The following is a 21,250-nucleotide window of genomic DNA, read 5'->3' on the forward strand; positions in this document are numbered from 1 at the left end:
TTAACTTTCCTCTAAAGAAGTACACTTACTCTTAAACAACAAAAACCCACAAAACAAACAAAACTCCAAGGACGTACAAAAAAGTCCACTTCAATAAAACTGCAACATTTTTAAACATTTAGATATTTTGAATCACAGTATAATAAACTCTTGCAGTACTGTGGAGCACACAATACAAAGGATACATTTAGCGAAGAGCTTTCTCATTACTACTACTAATAATACTGTACTTGGGTAAGTAGTATTGCCTGGTACAGTCTACATCACAACAAAACCAGACATGGTGTGAACAACAATCTATGGGTTTTGTTTATCTGGTCTTTCTGGTTTGTTTTAGGTTTCGGTATTTTGGGTTTTTTGGTAGTTTTTTCGTGGGAGAGTGTGCTTGCTTGGTTTCTTTAGAAAGAAAACACACAGTGTATTAGCTCACAGTGCTTTAAATGCCACTGAAGTTTCAGACCCTGATTCTACAAGATGCTTCATGACAGCAGGCCTCTACATGTGTCACACGTCTCCACACCAAGTCCTTTCATCTGCTCAGTTGCCTTCAAACAGAACCTCACTGCAGAAAATATTCTCATGTTATCATTTAACTTTGGTTATCCACTAAAAATTTGTGCAGCCTATGCATACAATACTATTCTGAAGCCTGAACAGTACGTGATAGTTAAAATCCTGCAGAGAATTATTTTTCTGTTTTTCATACAGAAACAGTAATTTTCCATATCCCCAGAGAGAGCAACTGTAAGCTGTAAGACTTAGGTAGGTTTACAATTAAATTCTCTTATGCATAAAAGTAATCACAACTGATGGACAATAACAAAAAATTATACCCTAGTTATGGAATTAGGTTAAATAATAGAGGAATGCTTTTAGGCCAGAAAAGTTGTAATTTAGCTTAAATTAACCACCCAAACTGGCTACATTTTAAGAAGATAAACAGAGCATCCACAAATCCGAACTACAGAACAGATGAAAACAGGCAACTAATTCAACAGAAGTATCTAATTTAGGGAAACTGTAACATTATATCCCTGAAGATTTTGAAGGTTCTATGAAGAGAATTACAAATTTGCATGCTCTTATAATACCAAGGGAGGCAACTTTCAGAATTGGCACTGAAGTTTTACTGAGAAACGTATTCCTTGAGTTTTACTGAGAAACGTATTCCTTGAGTTTTACTGCTTAATGGAACAGAGACATGGAGAAGCCAGAGCACCAAGGTGTCCTGGTTCAGCTAGGATAGGGTTAAGTTTCCCCAGTAGTGGGGGGGAAGCTCTAGCCGGGTTATTCAATACCATGCTGATGTCACCTCCTGGCACCCATAGCGCGGAGCGCGGGACAGTCAGTGAACACTGTGTTATGCCATCTCTCTGCTCTCACTGCTGTATCGGTACATATCTTGCTCTGTTCATTGTTATTACTGTTATTATTGTTGTTTGTTTTGTTGCTGTTGCACTGCTGTATTAAATCTCTCCTTATCTCAGCCCCGGGGTTTGTATTTCACTCCCTTTGTGGGAGAGGGGCAGCAGCCACATGATCTCAGACCCCAGCAGGGACTAAACCACCACAACTTTTGGTGCCCAACGTGGGGCTTGAGAGGGCTGAGATAAGGACAATAGGAGAAGGTGTGTTAGAGCAATCTGTTAGGTGCAATTTTTCTGTTTGTATTGTTTGATAAGAAACGTTTGCAATGCTGTCCAATTTGCTTGCATGGTGGGGCTGGATTAATCCTTATATCCACTGTGTGCTCCTAGTGCTGGTGTTTGTTATCACTGGAAAATGTGTCAAGGGTCTTGTTTTGCTGTACTGGCTACTGACTGCTTATACTGTGCTTGTATCACTGCTTGTGGGGGTGAACCAGTATCTGTTTGCTGCCCGGGCTTTTGTTAGGGGTCTCACCCCCTCTATGGGTGAGCCAGGAGAAGAGATCCTCTCGGTTTTTGAGAGCTTCAGCTATCCCTGGAGCATCTAGGCCAGTGTGCTTGCGGCACTGTGCTTTCTAAATGTCTGCCAGATCTTGTTTTGGGCCATGTGGTACTTCTCCAATAATGGCACCACCTGGAAACCTGCCCTGAGGGCAGATAGTCGTAAATGGCAAGGTGTGTGGGAAAAGATAGGCAAGTGCCTGAGGCAGTGGTCACGCCCAATGCTTTGGGATTTCACTCCTGAACAAATGCAGAGTCCTGATAAACTGGTGGAGTATCTGGAAAAGGTGTGCTGCCAATCTGACAAACCCTGGGAGACACAACTCATTGCGATGTGCTGGGGGCTTGCCCATGCTTACCGCATCGCCCTTAACACTGATCACTGCCCTCAAGGGGGAGAAAGGGCTGCAGGATCTGAAAGTGAACCTACTGGTACAGCAGCTGGGCCAGGGGGACAGGCAGTGCCAGTACCAGTCGCCTCCACCAGCTCAGCAGCTGAGCCAGAGGGACAAGCAGTACCAGTATCAGTCGCCCTGATACGGAAACCCAAATATACCAAAAAAATCCCCTCGCAGTGTACAGGGTGGTGATGAACCAGGCCCATCACAAGAACAGGAGGGAGAGTCGGAGGTAACCATCTGATCTCTATCCCTCAGTGAGTTGCGAGATATACAGAAGGATTTCAGCTGCCTTCCAGGCAAGCAAATTTGTACATGACTGCTCCGATGCTGGGATAGTGGAGCTGCTGGTTTTGAATTGGAGGGGAGAGAGGCCAAGCAGCTGGGATCTTTAGCCAAGCAGGCTGGTATTGACAAGGCAATAGGGAAACAGACTCTAACCCTCAGCCTTTGGAGGCGACTCCTGCTCCGTGTGAGGGAGAGGTACCCCTACAAGGATGATGCTCTATGGCGGTTGGGCAAGTGGACCGACATGGAGAAAGGCATTCAAAACCTCAGGGAAATGGCTGTGTTTGATATGATCTATGGTGATCTGAATGATGAGCAATCACCAATGGATCCAGATCAGGCCCCTTGCACACAGTCAATGTGGCGGAAGTTCCTGCAAAGTGGACCAGAGGCACATTCCAAAGCATTAGCAGTAGCGTCCTGGTGGCGAGACACCCAGACTCAAACAGTGGACAAAGTGATTGGCCAGCTCCAGCAATATGAGGGAAATCTCCCTTCCTCCCAACATGCCTGGGTTTCAGCTGTAGAGGAACTGTCTCAGAGGCTCCAGAAACTGGAAGAGGACATGTCCTACATTCCACCTGCACAGGCCGATATCTCAGCCATCAGAAGCAGGGGTTTCCCCACCCAAGAGAAGGGCAGTGGAAGACACACACCACGGGGCACCCTGTGGTTCTTCCTCCGTGACCATGGGGAAAACATGAGGAGGTGGCATGGACAGCCCACTTCTGCCCTAGCTGCACGAGTACAGCAGCTGGAAGGGAAGACCACCATGAAAGGGGAGTCTTCCAAGAGAGACGCAGCTCCAGTGTCCAGTCGGAAATCCCCCAGACAGAATAGAATGGCCAGCAGTATGCTTGACCCTCTTGAGGAGACCAGGAAGTCATTCTTGCAGGAATCACTCTTAGGACAAGTGAGTGATGCTGAGCAGGATTAGAGGGGCCCTGCCTCCAGCCAGGTGGAGGAAAGGGATAATCGGATTTACTGGAAGGTGTGGATCCGATGGCATGGCACATCAGAACCACAAGAGTATAAGGCCTTGATAGACACTGGCGCACAGTGCACCCTAATGCCATCAAGCCACAGTGGGGTTGAACCCATCTGCCTCTCCGGAGTGACAGGGGGATCCCAACAGCTGACCCTATTAGAGGCTGAAGTAAGCTTAACTGGGAAGGACTGGCATAAGCACCCCATTGTGACTGGCCCAGATGCCCTGTGCATCCTAGGTATAGACTACCTCAGGAGTTAAAGACCCAAAGGGGTACCGGCGGGCCTTTGGTATAGCTGCCCTGGAGGAGGTTGAGCAATTGTCCACCTTACCCGGCCTCTCAGAGGACCCCTCGGTGGTGGGGTTGCTTAAGGTTGAAGAGCAGCGAATGCCAGTTGCTACCAAGACGGTGCACCGGTGGCAGTACCGCACTAACCGAGATTCCCTGGTCCCCATCCATCAGCTGATCCATCGACTAGAAAGTCAGAAGGTGATCAGCAAGACTCATTCACCTTTCAACAGCCCTATATGGCCAGTGAGAAAGCCTAATGGCGAATGGAGACTGACTGTGGACTACCGTGGCCTGAATGAAGTTACACCAGCGATGAGTGCTGCAGTGCCGGATATGCTAGAGCTCCAGTATGAGCTGGAGTCGAAGGCAGCCAAGTGGTACGCCACGATTGACATCGCTAACGCGTTTTTCTCCATTCCAATAGCACCAGAGTGCAGGCCACAGTTTGCGTTCACTTGGAGGGGTATCCAGTACACCTGGAATCGATTGCCCCAGGGGTGGAAACACAGCTCCACCATTTGCCATAGACTGGTCCATACTGCACTGGAGAAAGGTGGGGCTCCAGAACACCTGCAGTTCATTGATGATATCATTGTATGGGGGGACACAGCTGAGGAAGTCTTTGAGAAAGGAAAGAAGATAATGGAAATCTTCCTGAAGGCTGGTTTTGCCATCAAGCGACAGAAAGTTAAGGGGCCTGGAAGGGAGATTCAGTTCCTAGGAATAAAATGGCAAGATGGGCGTCGCCACATCCCAATGGAGGTGATAAACAAGATAACAGCCATGGCCCCACCAACCACTACAAAGGAGACTCAGTCCTTCCTGGGCGCTGTGGGGTTCTGGAGGATGCACATCCCAAACTACAGCCTGATTGTGAGCCCTCTCTACCACGTAACCTGCAAGAAGAATGAGTTTAAATGGGCCCTGAGCAACAACAAGCCTTTGAACAAATTAAGCAGGAGATTACCTAGGCAGTGGCCCTCGGGCCAGTCAGGACAGGGCAGGAGATTAAGAACGTGCTCCCCGCAGCCAGGGAGAATGGCCCTTCCTGGAGCCTTTGGCAGAGAGCAGATGGGGAATCCTGAGGCCGACCTCTAGGCTTTTGGAGCCGGGGATACAAAGGCTCTGAAGTTAACTATACACTGACTGAGAAGGAGATACTGGCAGCGTACGAAGGAGTTCGAGCTGCCTCAGAAGTGGTCAGCACTGAGACACAGCTCCTCCTGGCACCCCGACTGCCAGTGCTGGGATGGATGTTCAAAGGAAAGGCTCCCTCCACACATCATGCAACAGATGCCACGTGGAGTAAATGGGTTGCGTTGATAACACAACGGGCCCGAATAGGGAACCTCGACCACCCAGGACTGGTGGAAGTGATCATAAACTGGCCAGAGAACAAAGATGCTGGGGTGTCACCAGAACAGGAGTTGAAACGTGCTGAGGAGGCCCCACCATATAATGAACTGCCAGAGGAAGAGAAACGATATGCCCTGTTCACTGATGGGTCTTGTCACATTGTGGGAAAACATCAACGATGGAAGGCTGCAGTGTGGTATCACACACAACGAACCACTGAAGCTGTTGAGGGACAAGGTGAATCGAGCCAATTCACAGAGGTGAAAGCCACCCAGTTAGCTTTGGAGATTGCTGAGCGAGAAAAGTGGCCGAGGCTCTATATCTACAATGACTTGTGGGTGGTGGCAAGTGCCCTGTGGATGTGGTTGCAGCAATGGAAACAGAGCAACTGGCAATGCAAGGGCAGACCCGTCTGGGCCGCTGAAGTATGGCAGGATATTGCAGCCCGGGTGGAGAACCTCATTGTGAAGGTGCGCCATGTGGACGCCCATATACCCAAGAGTCGAGCCACTGATGAACCTCAACACAACCAGCAGGCGGACCAGGCTGCTAAGATCGAAGTGGCTCAGGTGGACTTGGACTGGCAGCGTAAAGGTGAACTGTTCATAGCCTGGTGGGCCCATGAGACCTCGGGCCACCAAGGCAGAGATGCAACATACAGGTGGGCTCAAGATCGAGGGGTGGACCTCACCACTGACACCATCGCAGAGATCATCCACGGATGTGAGACGTGTGCTGCAATCAAACAAGCCAAACGGGTGAAGCCCCAGTGGAATGGAATGAAGATCGATGGATGAAATATAAATATGGAGAGGCCTGGCAGATCGACTACATCACACTGCCACAGACCCGCCGAGGCAAGCACCACATGCTCACAATGGTGGAAGCGACCACTGGGTGGCTCAAAACTTATCCAGTGTCCCACGCCACCGCCCGGAACACCATCCTGGGCCTTGAAGACCGAGTCCTGTGGTGACACGGCACCCCAGAGAGGATTGAGTCAGACAATGGGACTCACTTCCGAAATAACCTCATAGATGCCTGGGCAGAAGAACATGGCATCGAGTGGGTCTACCACATCCCCTACCACGCACCAGCCTCTGGGAAGATCGAGCGCTACAATGGACTGTTAAAAACTACATTGAGAGCAATGGGGGGTGGAACCTTCAAACACTGGGACACACATCTGACAAAGGCCACTTGGTTAGTCAACACGAGAGGATCTGCCAATCGAGCTGGCCCGGCTCAGTCAAAGCTTCCACATGTTGTAGACGGGGATAAAGTCCCTGTGGTGCGCATGAGGGATCTGCTGGGAAAAATGATCTGGGTCAGTCCTGCGCCAGGCAAAGGCAAACCCATCCATGGGATTGTTTTTGCTCAAGGACCTGGGTGCACCTGGTGGGTGATGCAGAAGGACGGAGAGGTCCGATGCGTGCCACAAGGGGACTTGATTGTGGGTGAAAACACACCGTGAATTATACTGTGCTTTTGTTAATTCTTCTTTGTTATTGCTAATTGCTAAACGGCAGCTGGACGTGATGCAGATGGTATAGAATAAAGGGGTGGATTACGTCCTGGTTCAGCTAGGATAGGGTTAAGTTTCCCCAGCAGTGGGGGGGGAAGCTCTAGCCGGGTTATTCATATACCATGCTGACGTCACATCCTGGCGTCCAAACGCGGGAGAGTCGGTGAACACGTGTATTATGCCATCTCTCTGCTCTCACTGCTATATCGGTAGATATGTTGCTCTGTTCATTGTTGTTACTGTTGTTGTTGTTTGTTTTGTTGCTGTTGCACTGTTGTATTAAACCTCTCCTTATCTCAGCCCCGAGGCTTTGTATTTCAGTCCCTTTGTGGGGGAGGGGCAGTGGCCGCGTGGTCTCAGACCCCGGCAGGGCCTAAACCAGCACACAAAGGCATGAGTATTTCAGAAAAATTTCATCTGAAACACATCCTTATGGCACTCTAGAAAGAAAGAGGTTATTGCTTTACACTTTATAAAAGCTGAACACCTGACATATTACATAAGCTAACTGAGAACTTAAAATACCTACCTTATGTCTGATTTTCATATTCAGACTCTTAAAATATTCTTCAGTTTCTTGGATTTTTTTTGTCACTGGGGACTGCATTTCTTTCAGATTCTTCAGTTCTTCCTTGGCTTGGTCTCTGCTTTTTTTCACTTCCTCATGCTGCTGACGAACACTTTCATATTCCTTAGAGGAGTTGAAAGTAAAATAATTAGAGACTTTTGTCTTCTATTCCGGTATTCTACACTGCTCTAACATTTTATTTAATTGTAAATGAGTTTTAGGAAGAAAAATCTCATTCAGAAGCTAGTATTAGAGCAACTACTTAAGTAATCCTCCTGTTACTAGTCACTATGTCTAGGAGATGTAGGGACCATTCAGTCCCCAGTGAACAAGCCCACACATTCAATGGTTCTTAAATAATATGCAATTCAAGTAGCAGAAGAAATGACCAATTTGTCTGCAATTAACTTGCCTCTAAGTCAATCTGGGATCAGTGTGGAAAGAGTAATTCTTTAGCCCCTTCTGTCCATAGTTTGAGCACTACTTAGGCAGAAGTCCTCAAGCTAAGGAGCTAATAACTACAGAAAACTTCAGGAGAAAGAAAAGGAAGGAGCTGGACAGATCAACAGAGCCAGTAATAGACATAACCTGGAAGTAAACCAGTGAGAGAGCAGAACAGAACTTTGGAAAATAAAACAAAACCACCATACACCACAAATACCAGAGAAGTCGCTATCTAGGGAGTTTAACTGGAGATGCATTCCTGAGAAGAAAGAGATTGTGAGCACTGTGGTGACCAAGAACCTTCTCTTCAAGAAGGTGGGAATTTTGGGGAGAAAGTAGTTTAAACTAAAGGAGTCATTACTAGTGAATTTTTTTGTTATGCTGTCTGGAGAAAAAACAAAAACAAAAACCCACCCAGAACAAACCAACCAACCAACCAACACCAAACGAAAAAGATATGATGATGTTCAATGATCGTTAAGGGTTCATCAGAAAAAATATACTTAGAGGGCCAGAGGGAGGAGGAGTAGATACATGTACATGGAAGTGCAGAGGAAGGGAAAGCCATTGGATTTAGCAGGCACTAAAGAAAGCCCCTGGTTTAGAGCATACGCCTGGATTACTCTAAGCTTTGGAGCATTAAAAAAATAAAGATAGCCTGCACAATCTATCTGTAACTGCTAACTTTGCCTTATCCGCTACCACTTTTTCCTAGTTAGTTTTTTAACTACCCCACTTGTAAACACACACAATTAATCACAAATAAACGAACTTAGGCTACTAAATCCAGATTATTTCTTCATAGTATCTTCCTCATAAAGCCAAAAAGTATTTGAAGAAACCTGCTGTAATTCCACATGGAGTACTATCAGTAGCCACCATTACAAAGTTACAGAGGTAAAGCAATTATACTTCTACTTCGCTGATAGAATAAGCTTAAAATTTAGCTCTGCTCTAAATACGGTATTATATTTCAAGGTTAAAGCAAATGCTCAAACATACAATTACAACTTACATCTTCAGATACAAAGCAGAGTCAAATTTTCCTAGAAATTGTCATGACATGGTTTTTATACAGCAAATCCCTTTAACACTTTAAGAAAACCTGACTTTCACTAGAACTCTATTTTGGTAACCTTTAAACAAATAACCTTGATGCCTGTAATTATGCACTTAGCTAAAGATCTGCAGTACTTCCAAAGGATTGCAGCCCTCCTAAAAGGCATTGGCACCTAAACTACATAATAAAGCTTTTCTTGATTGTGATTGGAAGAGGAGGAAGAGAAGAATGGACATGGCTTGGTCAAAACACACTTTCAGAATTACGTGTTTTCATGGCATTTACAGCAGGAGGAACAGCACCTTCTGCTGATATACTACCTTAAAACAGTATACTTTATGGTATACCATACTACCTTAAGCTTGGAGGGGTAAGAAACTCCTTTTCTTTAAGACTCTACAAAAAAACAGCTATCCATGTCAAAAAAACTGTAGCTCCTTAAATCTGCTCACTGACTGTAGATGACACAATAAATTCATGGAAGTTCCATTAAGGTACACACAAGAACATAAAATGTCCCCTAAATCCCTGAGTCCAATTGTTTAAGGCTGTACTCCTAGGGTTCATTCTATGGAATTTAAAGCAGATGCTCAAAAGCCTATTAAGACATAGACACATATAAAAATGGTGTAGAATTCTCCACATACAGAAGTGGCTGGCACTAACTAGAAAAAACACTTGACTACAAAAGTGTTTCTCAGGTGAAGAGCAGTGGGGTTTTCAGAATAAAAACGCAGTTCTGCAGTGGTCAAACAGTAAAAAAATTCAGCACTAAACTTCCTCTTTTCCACTAGGATCAAGAGACAATCTAACGTCATATTTCAGCTGATCTGTTTTCAGACTGTCTTGTCTTCTCCATTACATAACATACTGTAGTGTTCATACATCTGCCTCTTGACTGATTTGGAGGGTCTTCTAGTTACTCGGTTTTGTTACAAAAGGCAATTCTAAACAGCTAGGTATGTTTGGTCTACAAGTAGAAACCTACCTTTTGGGAAGGATGGGAGAGAGGGAAGATCCACTGAAGGAAGAATAAACTCCTGTGCTACTCTCTTTGGTGAGCCCAATTTAAGGTATCAAAAACATTTATTCTTCGGAATAATAGTGCTAGGTCAGATGACAAAGAAATATGACCTTGTAAGAGAATGTGTTTCTTCTTTTAGAGAGAGCTTGATGTTGCAGTATAGAATACCAAGAGATCTATCAGAAGGATTTGACAAAGTACAAAATAGCAACAATCTTGTACACTGAAGATCACAATGTAACGTGAATGGAATTTTGTTGCAGCCTACAGGTCAAATACCTTCTACCCAGTAAAATAATTACGTTGATGACCCTTGGTTTCAACTGTAGATTGTCTACAGGCAAGTGACTTCTGCTAAACAACCTGGTACACACTACTGATTTTGTACTACAAATCTTCACTGAAACACACTGTTGTTTCTATGGATTCAGTGGACAAAAAGTTAAATTTCTCTCAATTGAGAAAGCATTTAACAGTTTCAGCCACACAATTTAATACTCTCACCAAAAGTATTTAATAGTCTCAGCAACACGAACTGTCTGAAAGACAGCAGTGAAAGAGTAAGGTGTGAAGAAGTCTGTCTAAATTTGCTTAAGAAACATGTAACTAACAGCGATGTTCTCAAACTTATGGAAGGCAATTTAACTGAGAGCAGGTAAGATTCTTAGGTTTCTCCCCTGCCAGCTTTCAGAGTTCTGTATCTACAAATATCTTACAGTAGAGAATCTGTATCGGTCTAGATTATGCAAGACCTTCATCTCTCCTAATAAAATAACTAACTCTTCTTTTTAACTAAGTCAAGGTAATGCATATGTAGCAGGAAAAAACTGCATCATTCAGCAAGCACAGTAAGGGCACAGAGCATACGGCCCTCCTTTGCACCAACCACCATCCATTTCTATTGCTGCTCCTATATCCCTCTGTGCTGTTAGCACAGAGGTTTGAAAACAGTGAAGGTACATCCCCTGAATCCAGTTGCTCTTCAAGATACGAGGGACAAAGTTCCATGTGAGGCTTTGTTATCTGCAAAACTGCAACAAAACACCTTACAAAAGTTTTCTGCATCCTCCAGAAATATTACATATAAGTTTTCATAAGTTCTGTATCTGTATTTCATGAATTCTATAAAGCTTGAGAACAAAGCAAGCAACATAGTGCTTCAATAAAACCCATGTCAGCTTAAACAGTTTATAATAATCTGACTGACCATTCAACGTTAAAATAATCTACAGTCAAAGTGCTGTTTAGAAAGACTTATTTTGCTTTATATAAATGACCTGTCCTTGATTCTAGCTCTTTTAGATTTTAAAATTTCCATCTTTCCAAATGCCAACATTTTTGAGATTGGCAACCTATATTCACCATGATTCATGTCATATACACAGCAAACCTCAATTAATAAATTAAAATGAGCAAAGGGAAAAGACAATCTGTAAAAAAACAAACAACAAAAAACCCCAAAAAACCAAACCCATGTTCTGTTAAAAGAAGAAGCAAGAGGAACTGGCTAGGCACAGCTTAAATTAAGCTAGTTGTGTCTGGAAGGAAGAAAAGGAACACTGCTCTTGGCCCATACTGCTGGCCTTCCTAAACGGGCAGTAACTAGTTAAGTTACTTCCTAAGCAACTTCTTCAGTCCAGCTACATATGCAAGCAAACCTCTGATTAAAGTTAGGCCAAGAACAGTATTTCAAGACCTGGCCTGTTTGTACGAAGCAACTGTAATGATGTTCAAGTTATTCTGGTCAAACTTCTTTTAAAGAAACTTTTGGCACATTTCTAGTACTACAGTATTAGGAGAAATGGGTTAGGTAAGAAAAACACTGAAAAAATAAAAAACTTACCACCCAAGGCCTTTTCCTCTCAAGCATCTCAATTAAGTCTAGATGGCGCTTGTGCTCATGGAATTTCTCAATGTCTTGTTTGTAACGTTCAGTCCTCTGTATCATCTTCTCCAAAGACTGAGTTTTGTCTCTGCACAAGTTCTGTAAGAATATACATGTTCATGTTTTACAGTATCTACTTTGTGAAAACACTTTTCAGAAATAGTCCACACCTCACCTGTACATTAAAGCAGAAATTTAACACTAGAGAGGACATTTTAGCATAGCTGTAATTAGAGGTGAACAACCCAACTAGGAATAGCTCTCCAGCTCAAGTATGTGTATCACATACTTTCTGTGAAAACAAATCTAATTTAAACAGATATCTTAATCTGAAGAAAGTGTTTTAACTTTTTTTTTTTTACATTTTCTCAGGAATTTACTCCCTACAGCTCAAGCCTCCATTAATCTAGACATTTCTAAATCACCATAACTAGTTTTGATAAAGACAAGTAGCAAAAATGCTTGTGAAAGATCTTGTAGATATTTGTAACAGAAACATTAAGGTTGGTATTTGAATGCAGTATGTATGAGTGGAAATGCATGTGTGTACACAAGCACAAGAAGAAACAGCACAACGAAGGATTAAAGGAATGGCCTGTCTGGCTAATGACAGACACTGCTCACAAGATACTATTCTCAGCAGTAATAGCAAGGATTATTTCTGCAAAGATCACTAAGCCTGCACTCTGGTGCAGGGAAAGATCCGGTATCCTAAAACCAGGACAGCAACAAGGTTGCAGCTTACCGCATACACTCTCCCTTTCCTCTTTGTCTGTTAGTGTTCCAAACCAGGAAAAGCAGGTATCAACAATCTTGTCCATAATTTACAGAAGTTAAAAGTCAGCAAGATTAAAGCAAAGAACCACCGTATAACAGCTGATGACTCCTAAAAGGCATAAGAGATCTGTCCAGAAAAGTTGTTGCCATTCAAGAATTCCAGAGAAGCGGTAAGTACTTGACAACAGGCATCCCTTGTCCTCTGTCCAGACCACTTGCCCACACGTGTCTGCATGCTTACGAGCATGTGATTGTTGGAGTGAATGAATTCTGAGAGAAGATGAGCATGATTTGGTAAAATGAACTTTGTGCAGACTTTCTATGTAAATACCACCTTTTAAGTCTGTAAGATCTTACATTAAATTTTATTACGCTAATTTCCCTATAGTCACTGCTCTCTGTCTCTATAATGTGCATATTTACCTCCAGTTCTCTTTCCTTTTCTCTGAAGTTTTTCAGTTCACAGTGAAACTGGTACATTTCTGGAGGACCGATGGATTTTTCAGTGGCTTCAAGCAACTCAATCTTACTCAGTCTTGCAAATTCTCCAACTTTGTCCTACAAAATAAAAAAAGTTACAAAAATGCAGTATTAGGTATAACAGTGCAATACAGTAATACTGGATTTGAATACCGCAACTTAGTTCTCAGGAACATCACCTGACTTACAGTTCTATGATGAACAGCTACAGTTTAGTTCAGTTAAGCATAGGAGGACCATCTCACAAAGTAGCAACCAAACCCTCCTAAACATTTGTAGGATTTCATACATGGTTTCATTGGAGCTGTTCTGCAATGATTTAAACTTAAACCTTAGCTGTTCTTGGCTGTTTGGCAGCTTTTGAGGGTAGCTGTGGAGGATATGGCTTGGTCCACTATTTTTGAATTGGCTATCATTCTTCTTAACAAGACAGTTTAGTACAGACAATTAAAGGTTTAATTCCACTGTGTTCTTAATACTGGTTCTCAGGTTGCTGAGGCTACACCTTCCCAGTATAAATGTTATGATGTCCTGGTTTCAGCTGGGGTAGAGTTAATTTTACTTCTTCATAGCTAGAATAGTGCTGTGTTTTGGATTCACTATGGGATTTGGTATGAGAAGAATGCTGATAATAAACTGATGTTTACAGCTGTTGCTAAGAGATCAAGGTCTCTCCAACTCCCCATGTCCTGCCCATGTGCACGTGTACAAGAAGCTGTGAGGGGGCACAGTCAAAGCACCGGACCCAAATTCGCCAGTGGAATATTCTGTACCATGTAACGTCATGCTCAGTATATAAAGCAGGGGCAGCCAGGAAGGAGGGGGGTTATTTCTCGCTTCCAGGATTGCAACTGCAGGATTTTGGGGGTTTTTTTCAGGATTGCTAGCCGGGAACTAGCTGGGTATCAGTTGGTGGGTGGTGAGCAATCGTACTGACCATTACTCATTTGTACTTTCTATTATTGTTATTGTTTTATTTTATTACAATGTCTAAACTGTTTTTTATCTCAACCTATGAGTCTCCCTTTATTCCTCCAATTTCTCCCCCACCTGCTGGGAGGGGGGGAGGGTGAGTGAGCAGCTGTGTGGTGTCTGCGGCCAGGTTCAAACCACAACAACTCAAAAGTTAAGTCACATAGAAGTTAATATTAAGGCTGACAGCCAAGGGTTTCAGGAAGCATTGCTGTTGTCCAAGGCAGAACAGCAGCTCAAAACCAAGACTGGAGAGAAAGGTGTGCTTGCCATTGCTACAGTGGCAGAGCGCAAATAAACCAAAACTTTCAACACAGTAACATTCACTGAACTGACACTTACGTACTAAAGGAAGAGAGCTGTTTTAAATACAAAAGTTAGGTTGGCAGAGTATGCAGAAAGTTCTACTCTAAACAAATATTATGAATATGTAAGCAAAAAAAACCCAACCCCAGACTATTTTTTTCTGAAGTATTAGCTTTCTAAATCTGTGTTTTTCAGCATGTCTTCTTCTCCTTGAATAGAACAATAAACCCATGGTTGGCTACACTCTGATAAGGTTTCCTTTTACCATGAATTGGGAAGGTCTTAGGAAGGAATCTGCCACAACTTTTTTTAAAGTGCAATTATGACGTAACTTAGGTATCTGCACAGAAATTCTGACATGCTTGACCATGGATTGAGACATGGAAACTGCTTGTAGTATTCTTTAATCGTCTCTCTCCTTTAGGAGCTATTTTCCATCAGGATGATTTTACTCTGACATAATTTGATCCTGAGTATCTTTAAGTTCTATGCTATACTCAAGAAACTGCTGAGCCACAGACATTACCAAAAAGGCTCTAACAGCAGTCTCTGTTGCAACTGTAGAATCATTTAGTAGGACTGATTTCTGGTTTTTGGAGAAAGAAATCCAGACAACTCTTCCCCTTCGCTTACCAAGTACAGGATCCAATCCTGAGGAACTGACTGGATATAACCACAGGAAAGTGCATGCAGGAAAGTCAGGGATGAAGAACTACAGGAACCATGCAGGTAAAGGTACAGAAGCAGTGCTAGACCTCAAGACCTTATAAAAATTTCCCTACAGATCTGTTGTTTAAGAACATCCCTACAGCAGCACAGACAGGACAGAGAGATACCACTGCTAGTGCTGCTACTCAAAGACCAACATGGGGAACATCAGCAGCTTTCCTTTCAGTACCAAGTGACAGCAGGTACAAAACTGTCCAATTACTGAGCTTAAAGGTCACAGAGTTCCTCCTTTCTTTCACCATCACACCAGTATGGCTACCTCATCCCTCTCATTCTTTGTGCTGTCCCATTAAATCACTGAAGTGCTACAAAAGCTAAGAAGCAACAAAACCCTCTCAAAACAAAGAACTCCATTTGCACCCACTGTCTCCAAATTCGTTCGTACCTGAGGAAGAAACTGGCACAAATTGTCCACCTGGATGTTTAAGGCTGCAATCTGCTCTTCTACTGCTTTCAGGGTTGCTGACTTTTTGTCAATAAACCATGTTGAGGTGTTGTTCACTGCCTGAATCTCACGTGTGATAATGATATTGTCAGGCATCTTATACCTGATTAATAAGAAGAATTGTTTACACTTTTGAGAACATGCAAAGGTTACCAAGTGTCAAAGTATGTTAGAGATACAGTATTAAAAATTTTAAATATCTAAATATTTAATATAAATTAACTCAACAATAGCAGCAGATTCACATTTCACGCTTTAGAAAATGTCCAGTACTCCAGTGATGAATTAATCTTACAAAGGTATATGCAAATCTTAACTCACAGGAAGTTACTCATACAAATGACATACTCGTGCTGAATGTATGAACCATTTAAAAGCTGTTACAGATGTGAATAGTTTATATAAAAGTGTATTTTTTTATGACATATAGTAAATTTTAAAATTGGTATGCAGGAGATGCACACTAACACTATGCCTTTAAAGTAAAAAATATTAGTGTACAGAACTACATCAATAAGCTGTGTACATACATTCCATTTGGGAGTAAAAGTAGTATCATACAGTATTAAAAATACTAATTTGTTTTCATTTTTTTGCTTTTAAAGAACAGCAAAGATGCATCAGTTGTCCACTTAGTTCTCTAGCTTAACACTTCAAAAATTTAGTCTGGTTAAGATGCATCAATAATAAATGAGCAATGAGATAGTCATAAACTCTTGAAATTCTGGTCACCGTTTTGATTTAGAAACTGTCTAGTGCCTGTTCAGTCATCATATAGTTAAAGATGGTGTATAAGGGCTCACTCATAACATAACAGTTTGGAAGCTGTGTACCTTAGGAGACTTAAGAACAGAGATCAAAGTAGAAGCGAGTAATTCAACAGCTTGCAGTGTTTGGGTAAGTGTCCTAGCGATATAAGCCTACTTTTTAAAGACTGTACAATTATTTCTTCACAAGTATCCACTACATTATTTTAATATACCAGACTTCCTTCAAAAGACCTACAAAGCCACTGTCCATTCTTTTATCAAATTAAGGACTTCATACTACTATAGCTCTTGATTTTAGTTACAATCCAAGGGCCAGATTCAACCAAGACAGTATAGGCTTATGGAACTCAAATTTTAAAATTCCTGTCAAAAAGCAATGTTCTACATCATTGCTCTCTTACCCTAGATGTTGCATTCAAGTATTTTCTACCAATTAGACAAAGGTCTGAATTACATTGCAACCACTAGTTACTAGAGTAAAAATGCTAAGTCTTCATATACTGCAAGTCTCTCTTCAGAATTCCAAGCAACATCAGGATGTATCTATGTTGAAACAATCACATCGTCTACCTGAAAGACATCCTACCTCCTTACGCATTGTTTGGCTGGTCTCCAAAGTATGTCTTACTTGATCACTCCCACAAGAACAAAAGTGAACAGGATTTTTTCAAAGACCTGTTCCAGTATATCTTTTTTCCTTAACACAATTTTATTTTTATACAATCTGATCCACATGGCCAATCATTATACAAATTAACTCAGGCTCTGAATCAGATGATTAGCAAAATGTTCTATTTAGTTCAGGCAAACAGATCAGGTTAAGGCTTATCAAAACCACCTGTGCTGTTGCAGCTTCATTTTAAAGTCTCCCTCAAAAAGCACCCATTTAGGAATTCTATTAGGAATTCAGTCTCTCTTTAGTTGTCAGAAAAACCCCAAAACCCTACCAACTTACAGGAAGCATGTAATATTGCCCTGTAACCACAAGTTACTGATGAAATTCTCCTGAGTAAGTCCAAATGATTTTCAGTTGCTCAGTTTTGCAAAAGCTTACCTAGAAGACTACATTAGCCAGAATTAGTCAGATCTACCCTTTTTTAAATCATTTTATTTCAGTATGTGATGTTCTCAGTAAGAATGTAGAGGAGCCCCTCATACCATATACATCAATCTTCATCTATATATTCTTTGTACATCAAGACAAGGTAAAATGCTTCAGAAAGCAAAATCAAGACCAGCCATCACTGTTTATTTCTTGCATGGTAATTATTTAACTTTAGAATTCTGAAGTCTGGGTGGAAAAAAAAAGTAAATCACCAGCTTAAAGACAGACATCTGTACACCTGATTTTTTTTTCACAACTTTGTGAATGACTGTGTGGGGAAATAATCTAATTAAAAATGCATGAGGAAATACAATTTTACTACTTACAGTTCAACTTCTACTACACCTTTCAAGCAGCCCTGCTTTACAAAGAGACCAACCTACAAAATTAATTATAGAAGTCATTATTGCAAAATAGCAGTGTATTAACATATAAACTCTTACAAAAATATGTATTTGTATAATAGAGTTGCTGTAATGGGATATTTTATTGAAAACTTACAATTAAGAACTAAAATTTATTCTGGCTGAGTATTAACCAAAAATAAAGGAAGACGCTATTATCTTCCTTATCAACTAGCAGCATTAGAACTTCCTCCACAGGTTAAGAATTTCCAACCAATTTCAACCTCCAAAGCTGAACAAATTATAATCAGCAGATCCACAGAGGAAGACGTTCTCATGAACTTGGGGAACAAAGGCAATACAAATGGAAGACACTGCCAAATATCTGTACCAATAGAACTGACAATTCTAGTAACATAAAAATATATAAACATGTAAAGCCAATAAAAATACCAACACACAGTGCTGCCATGCAGTCAGTTTCCATATTTACATTTGCTCAAGACTGAGCTGCAACCAGAGAATATATACAATCATTTAGGTATGCAGATTCAATGCTCCAAAGATCTACTGAAATATATTCCATTCAACCAGAACATCCCAAGAAAGCACGAGCAAAACTTAAAAATTTGACAGTAAAAACTTCCTACTATAATGTCAACACATGATCTCTTGGGAGCAAAAAGTTAAAATAATAAAACAATCCAACATCCATTTAAATCAAAGACCAGTGGCTTCAGGCTTTTAGATAAATTCTCAGATACATTATGGACACGTTATTTCTACAGATTCAATATACCTGGAAATTTAAGTTAGACCTTTTTTTAATTTCTCCTTTAGTTGGTATTTCTGATCAAATGTTATTTATGCATGAGGTGTCATTTTCCTACCATACTGTGAAGGCTTAGACATCTTCAGATATAACCTCTAGACTACTCAGGTTCCAGTACAATTCAGAAGTTTCCATTTCATAGTTCAGCCAACACAACAAGTAGTTAAGCAAAAACCCTTTTGGTAAAAGGCTATGTCTCTGGACAAGGTTATTCTACAATTTGGACACCTTACTTTCTATAAAAATAAAGCAAATCAAGGAAGACAGTCTTTTCCCCCCTCCTCTGCTAGACAAGGCTCTTAATGAAATTAAAATTACAGAAGTTCATAGTTACCTTATCAGCTCGCCCTATGAAAGAAGGTTTTCCAGCCAGTCCCAGGCAGATGGCACAAACAATGCTTGACTTTCCTGTTCCATTAGCACCTATAATCATGTTCAGATTGGGTCCTGGACGTACTTCACAGACGTCATATGTTCTGGAAAGCACAATATTTTTTTGAACCTTATAAATATTGTATCACCTTAAAAAAAAGTACTCTATTAAAAAACACTTTATAATTATATTAAATATGACAGATAATTTTATCAAATCTAGACTCAATCCTCAAACACTCTCTTGTAAGAAAATCTCAGCACGAAAAAACTACAATAAACCACTGTGGAATACACTCCTGCCAGCCAGAGTACTTACAACAACTTTCTTCAAAACAAACGATTATAAAGAATTAAATCCAGCCACCAAATGACAATTTCTATTGACTTTACTAGGACATCACATTATTTTACATATTAAGAAAAAAACCCCACCAAAACAGAAAGAAAATTGAGTGAATTCAGTCAAGTCTGTTATATTTAATTCCAGCTGCTTGCTGCACCACTAGCACAGAAGATTTCACTTGTCTAACCAGTACAATGTACTTGGGTCTTAAATTCTGCAAGAATTCCATGGAACTCATCATGCATTAGCTTTCTTGAGTTACAAGAACCTAAAACATTAGCCTGTTATCAGTGATTTTTTTAAAAAATTGTATTATAGATCTTTCGTCGTGTGCATCCAGCATGCCTATGACAATAGCAACTACAGGAAGAGACCAAGCCTTAGCATGCAAATTGAAGACAAACCATTACCGTTGGTATGATCAGTAACATCCCAAATTTATAATGAACTCCACCACTGGATGTTCTGTTCCCACACTGTACCAAACATACAGAGAGGAACTGAGACACTAACACCAGAGAAGAAACAGAAAGCAGTTAGTGATAAAACCACAACATAATCCATGTACCTCTGGAAGAGACTGTATTTGAACCCTTAATTCTGAGGCTAAAACTGCTATGTCTGAAGCTTCACTGGACATCTGTATCGTGAACTATGCTACTCAAAACTGTTTTCAAGGATGACACGGAGCTGTCAGCATACCAGTCATAAGAAAATGCACTGAAAACTTCTACTATTATACTATAATAGCTCCAAACTGAGCAGTATTCCTAATACACAGAGACTGGAAAGAGCACATACAAAAGATAACACCAAAGATACTTTTTCCTAATGGTTCCCAAAGCCTGTCCCCGCTGCTCTATGAACATCCTCTGCACTCTCCCTTCCTCCACTGACTGACAATCACCTAACTGGTTGAAAAAAAGCGTGCAGAGGCTGACATGGACAACAGGAACTACCACCTTAGAGGAAGGAGGGCCGACACGACCACCTGCTGGGGAACGCAAGCCAACGGAAGTGGCACTGCACTAAGCACCTACGGGACTCGTAACCCACACAGCACGCCCTCTCCCCGCTCTAATCACCTTCCAGGGAAAAAAAAAAAAAAAAAAAAAAACAAAAAAACCCAAAACGTTTCACGCACTCCCTCTTCCAGCCCGACTCGCCTCGGTACCCAAGGCCCCCTGTTAACCGAGGGTGACTCCCCGCTCCGTGCACCACGACGGATCACGGCCCTGCCTCGCCAGCCCATCGCTCCAGGTTTGGCCCTCTCGACTTAACTGCCAGCTCCCCGGCCCCGCAGCCGCTTTAAAACGGAGCGAAGTGGGGGACGCGCAGGAAGCCGAGGCCGCCCAAGCCAGCCACCAACCTCTGAAACGGCAGGGAGTCCGCACGCCAGCCCGCGGCCAATGGCGACCGCTCAGCCGCCACCACCTGGAAGGAGAAAGCACCCACCGCTCACTCACAGAAAGTTCTCCATGTAGATCCTGACGATGGAGCCCTCTACGAAGGAAGGACGCACCTTAGAGCTCCTCACGGGCTGCTTGCTGCCGCCCCCCCATTTCCTCTCCGACACCCCCGCCATCTTCCCCGTTCAGCCCGCTCTCAGCCCGGGGCTGAGCGGACATGCCTCACTCTCATTGGCGGGCGAGAAACGGCGGGCAGATGAGGAGCGCGCTCATTGGCTGAGGGGGCGGGACTAAGACGCTGTGTAGTTTTCCCCAGACCCGCAACAGGGCTTGGGCCGGAAGGGCCTTCGGAGATGGCTGTGTCGTGCCGGTGCCCACTGACTGGAGGAAGGCGGTGCGGGGCGGGGCGGTAAACGGGGCCCGCTGGGGAGGTTGTGGTGTTGCTTTCGGTTTCAGACCACGGGGCGGTGGTGGTGGTCCCCCAGCCGCGTCGTTTACCCGGCGTGCAACACGCCGGTGTCCCCCCAGGGCAGAGGTATCGGGCTTGTTTCATGTCTGCGCGGAGTGGGGTGCCGGGCGGTAATTCCGCACAGCTAGCACACGGCAG

At 42.6% G+C, this 21,250-nt stretch overlaps 1 protein-coding gene across 6 annotated transcripts in view; it reads right to left on the minus strand.

Moving 5' to 3' along the window:
* SMC5 (structural maintenance of chromosomes 5) overlaps positions 1–20,907 on the minus strand; it is a 75,840-nt gene extending 54,933 nt beyond the window's left edge. For 3 of the 6 annotated variants that reach the window (XM_074856471.1, XM_074856470.1, XM_074856469.1), the window contains exons 1-7: positions 20,701–20,907; positions 18,851–18,992; positions 17,667–17,719; positions 15,406–15,568; positions 12,957–13,091; positions 11,715–11,855; positions 7,305–7,466 (exon numbers count right to left, since the gene is read on the minus strand). In XM_074856471.1, the coding sequence (XP_074712572.1) occupies positions 7,305–7,466; positions 11,715–11,855; positions 12,957–13,091; positions 15,406–15,568; positions 17,667–17,719; positions 18,851–18,992; positions 20,701–20,819 (915 nt within the window). In that variant the 5' untranslated portion in view covers positions 20,820–20,907. Of the gene's footprint in view, positions 1–7,304; positions 7,467–11,714; positions 11,856–12,956; positions 13,092–15,405; positions 15,569–17,666; positions 17,720–18,850; positions 18,993–19,644; positions 19,735–20,689 lie in introns of those variants that run through there. The other 3 variants (XM_074856473.1, XM_074856472.1, XM_074856474.1) reach the window with 3 other exon arrangements.
* Positions 20,908–21,250: the final 343 nt, after the last annotated feature.

Source organism: Strix uralensis, chromosome Z (genome assembly GCF_047716275.1).
Source record: "Strix uralensis isolate ZFMK-TIS-50842 chromosome Z, bStrUra1, whole genome shotgun sequence".
Classification (NCBI taxonomy): domain Eukaryota; kingdom Metazoa; phylum Chordata; class Aves; order Strigiformes; family Strigidae; genus Strix; species Strix uralensis.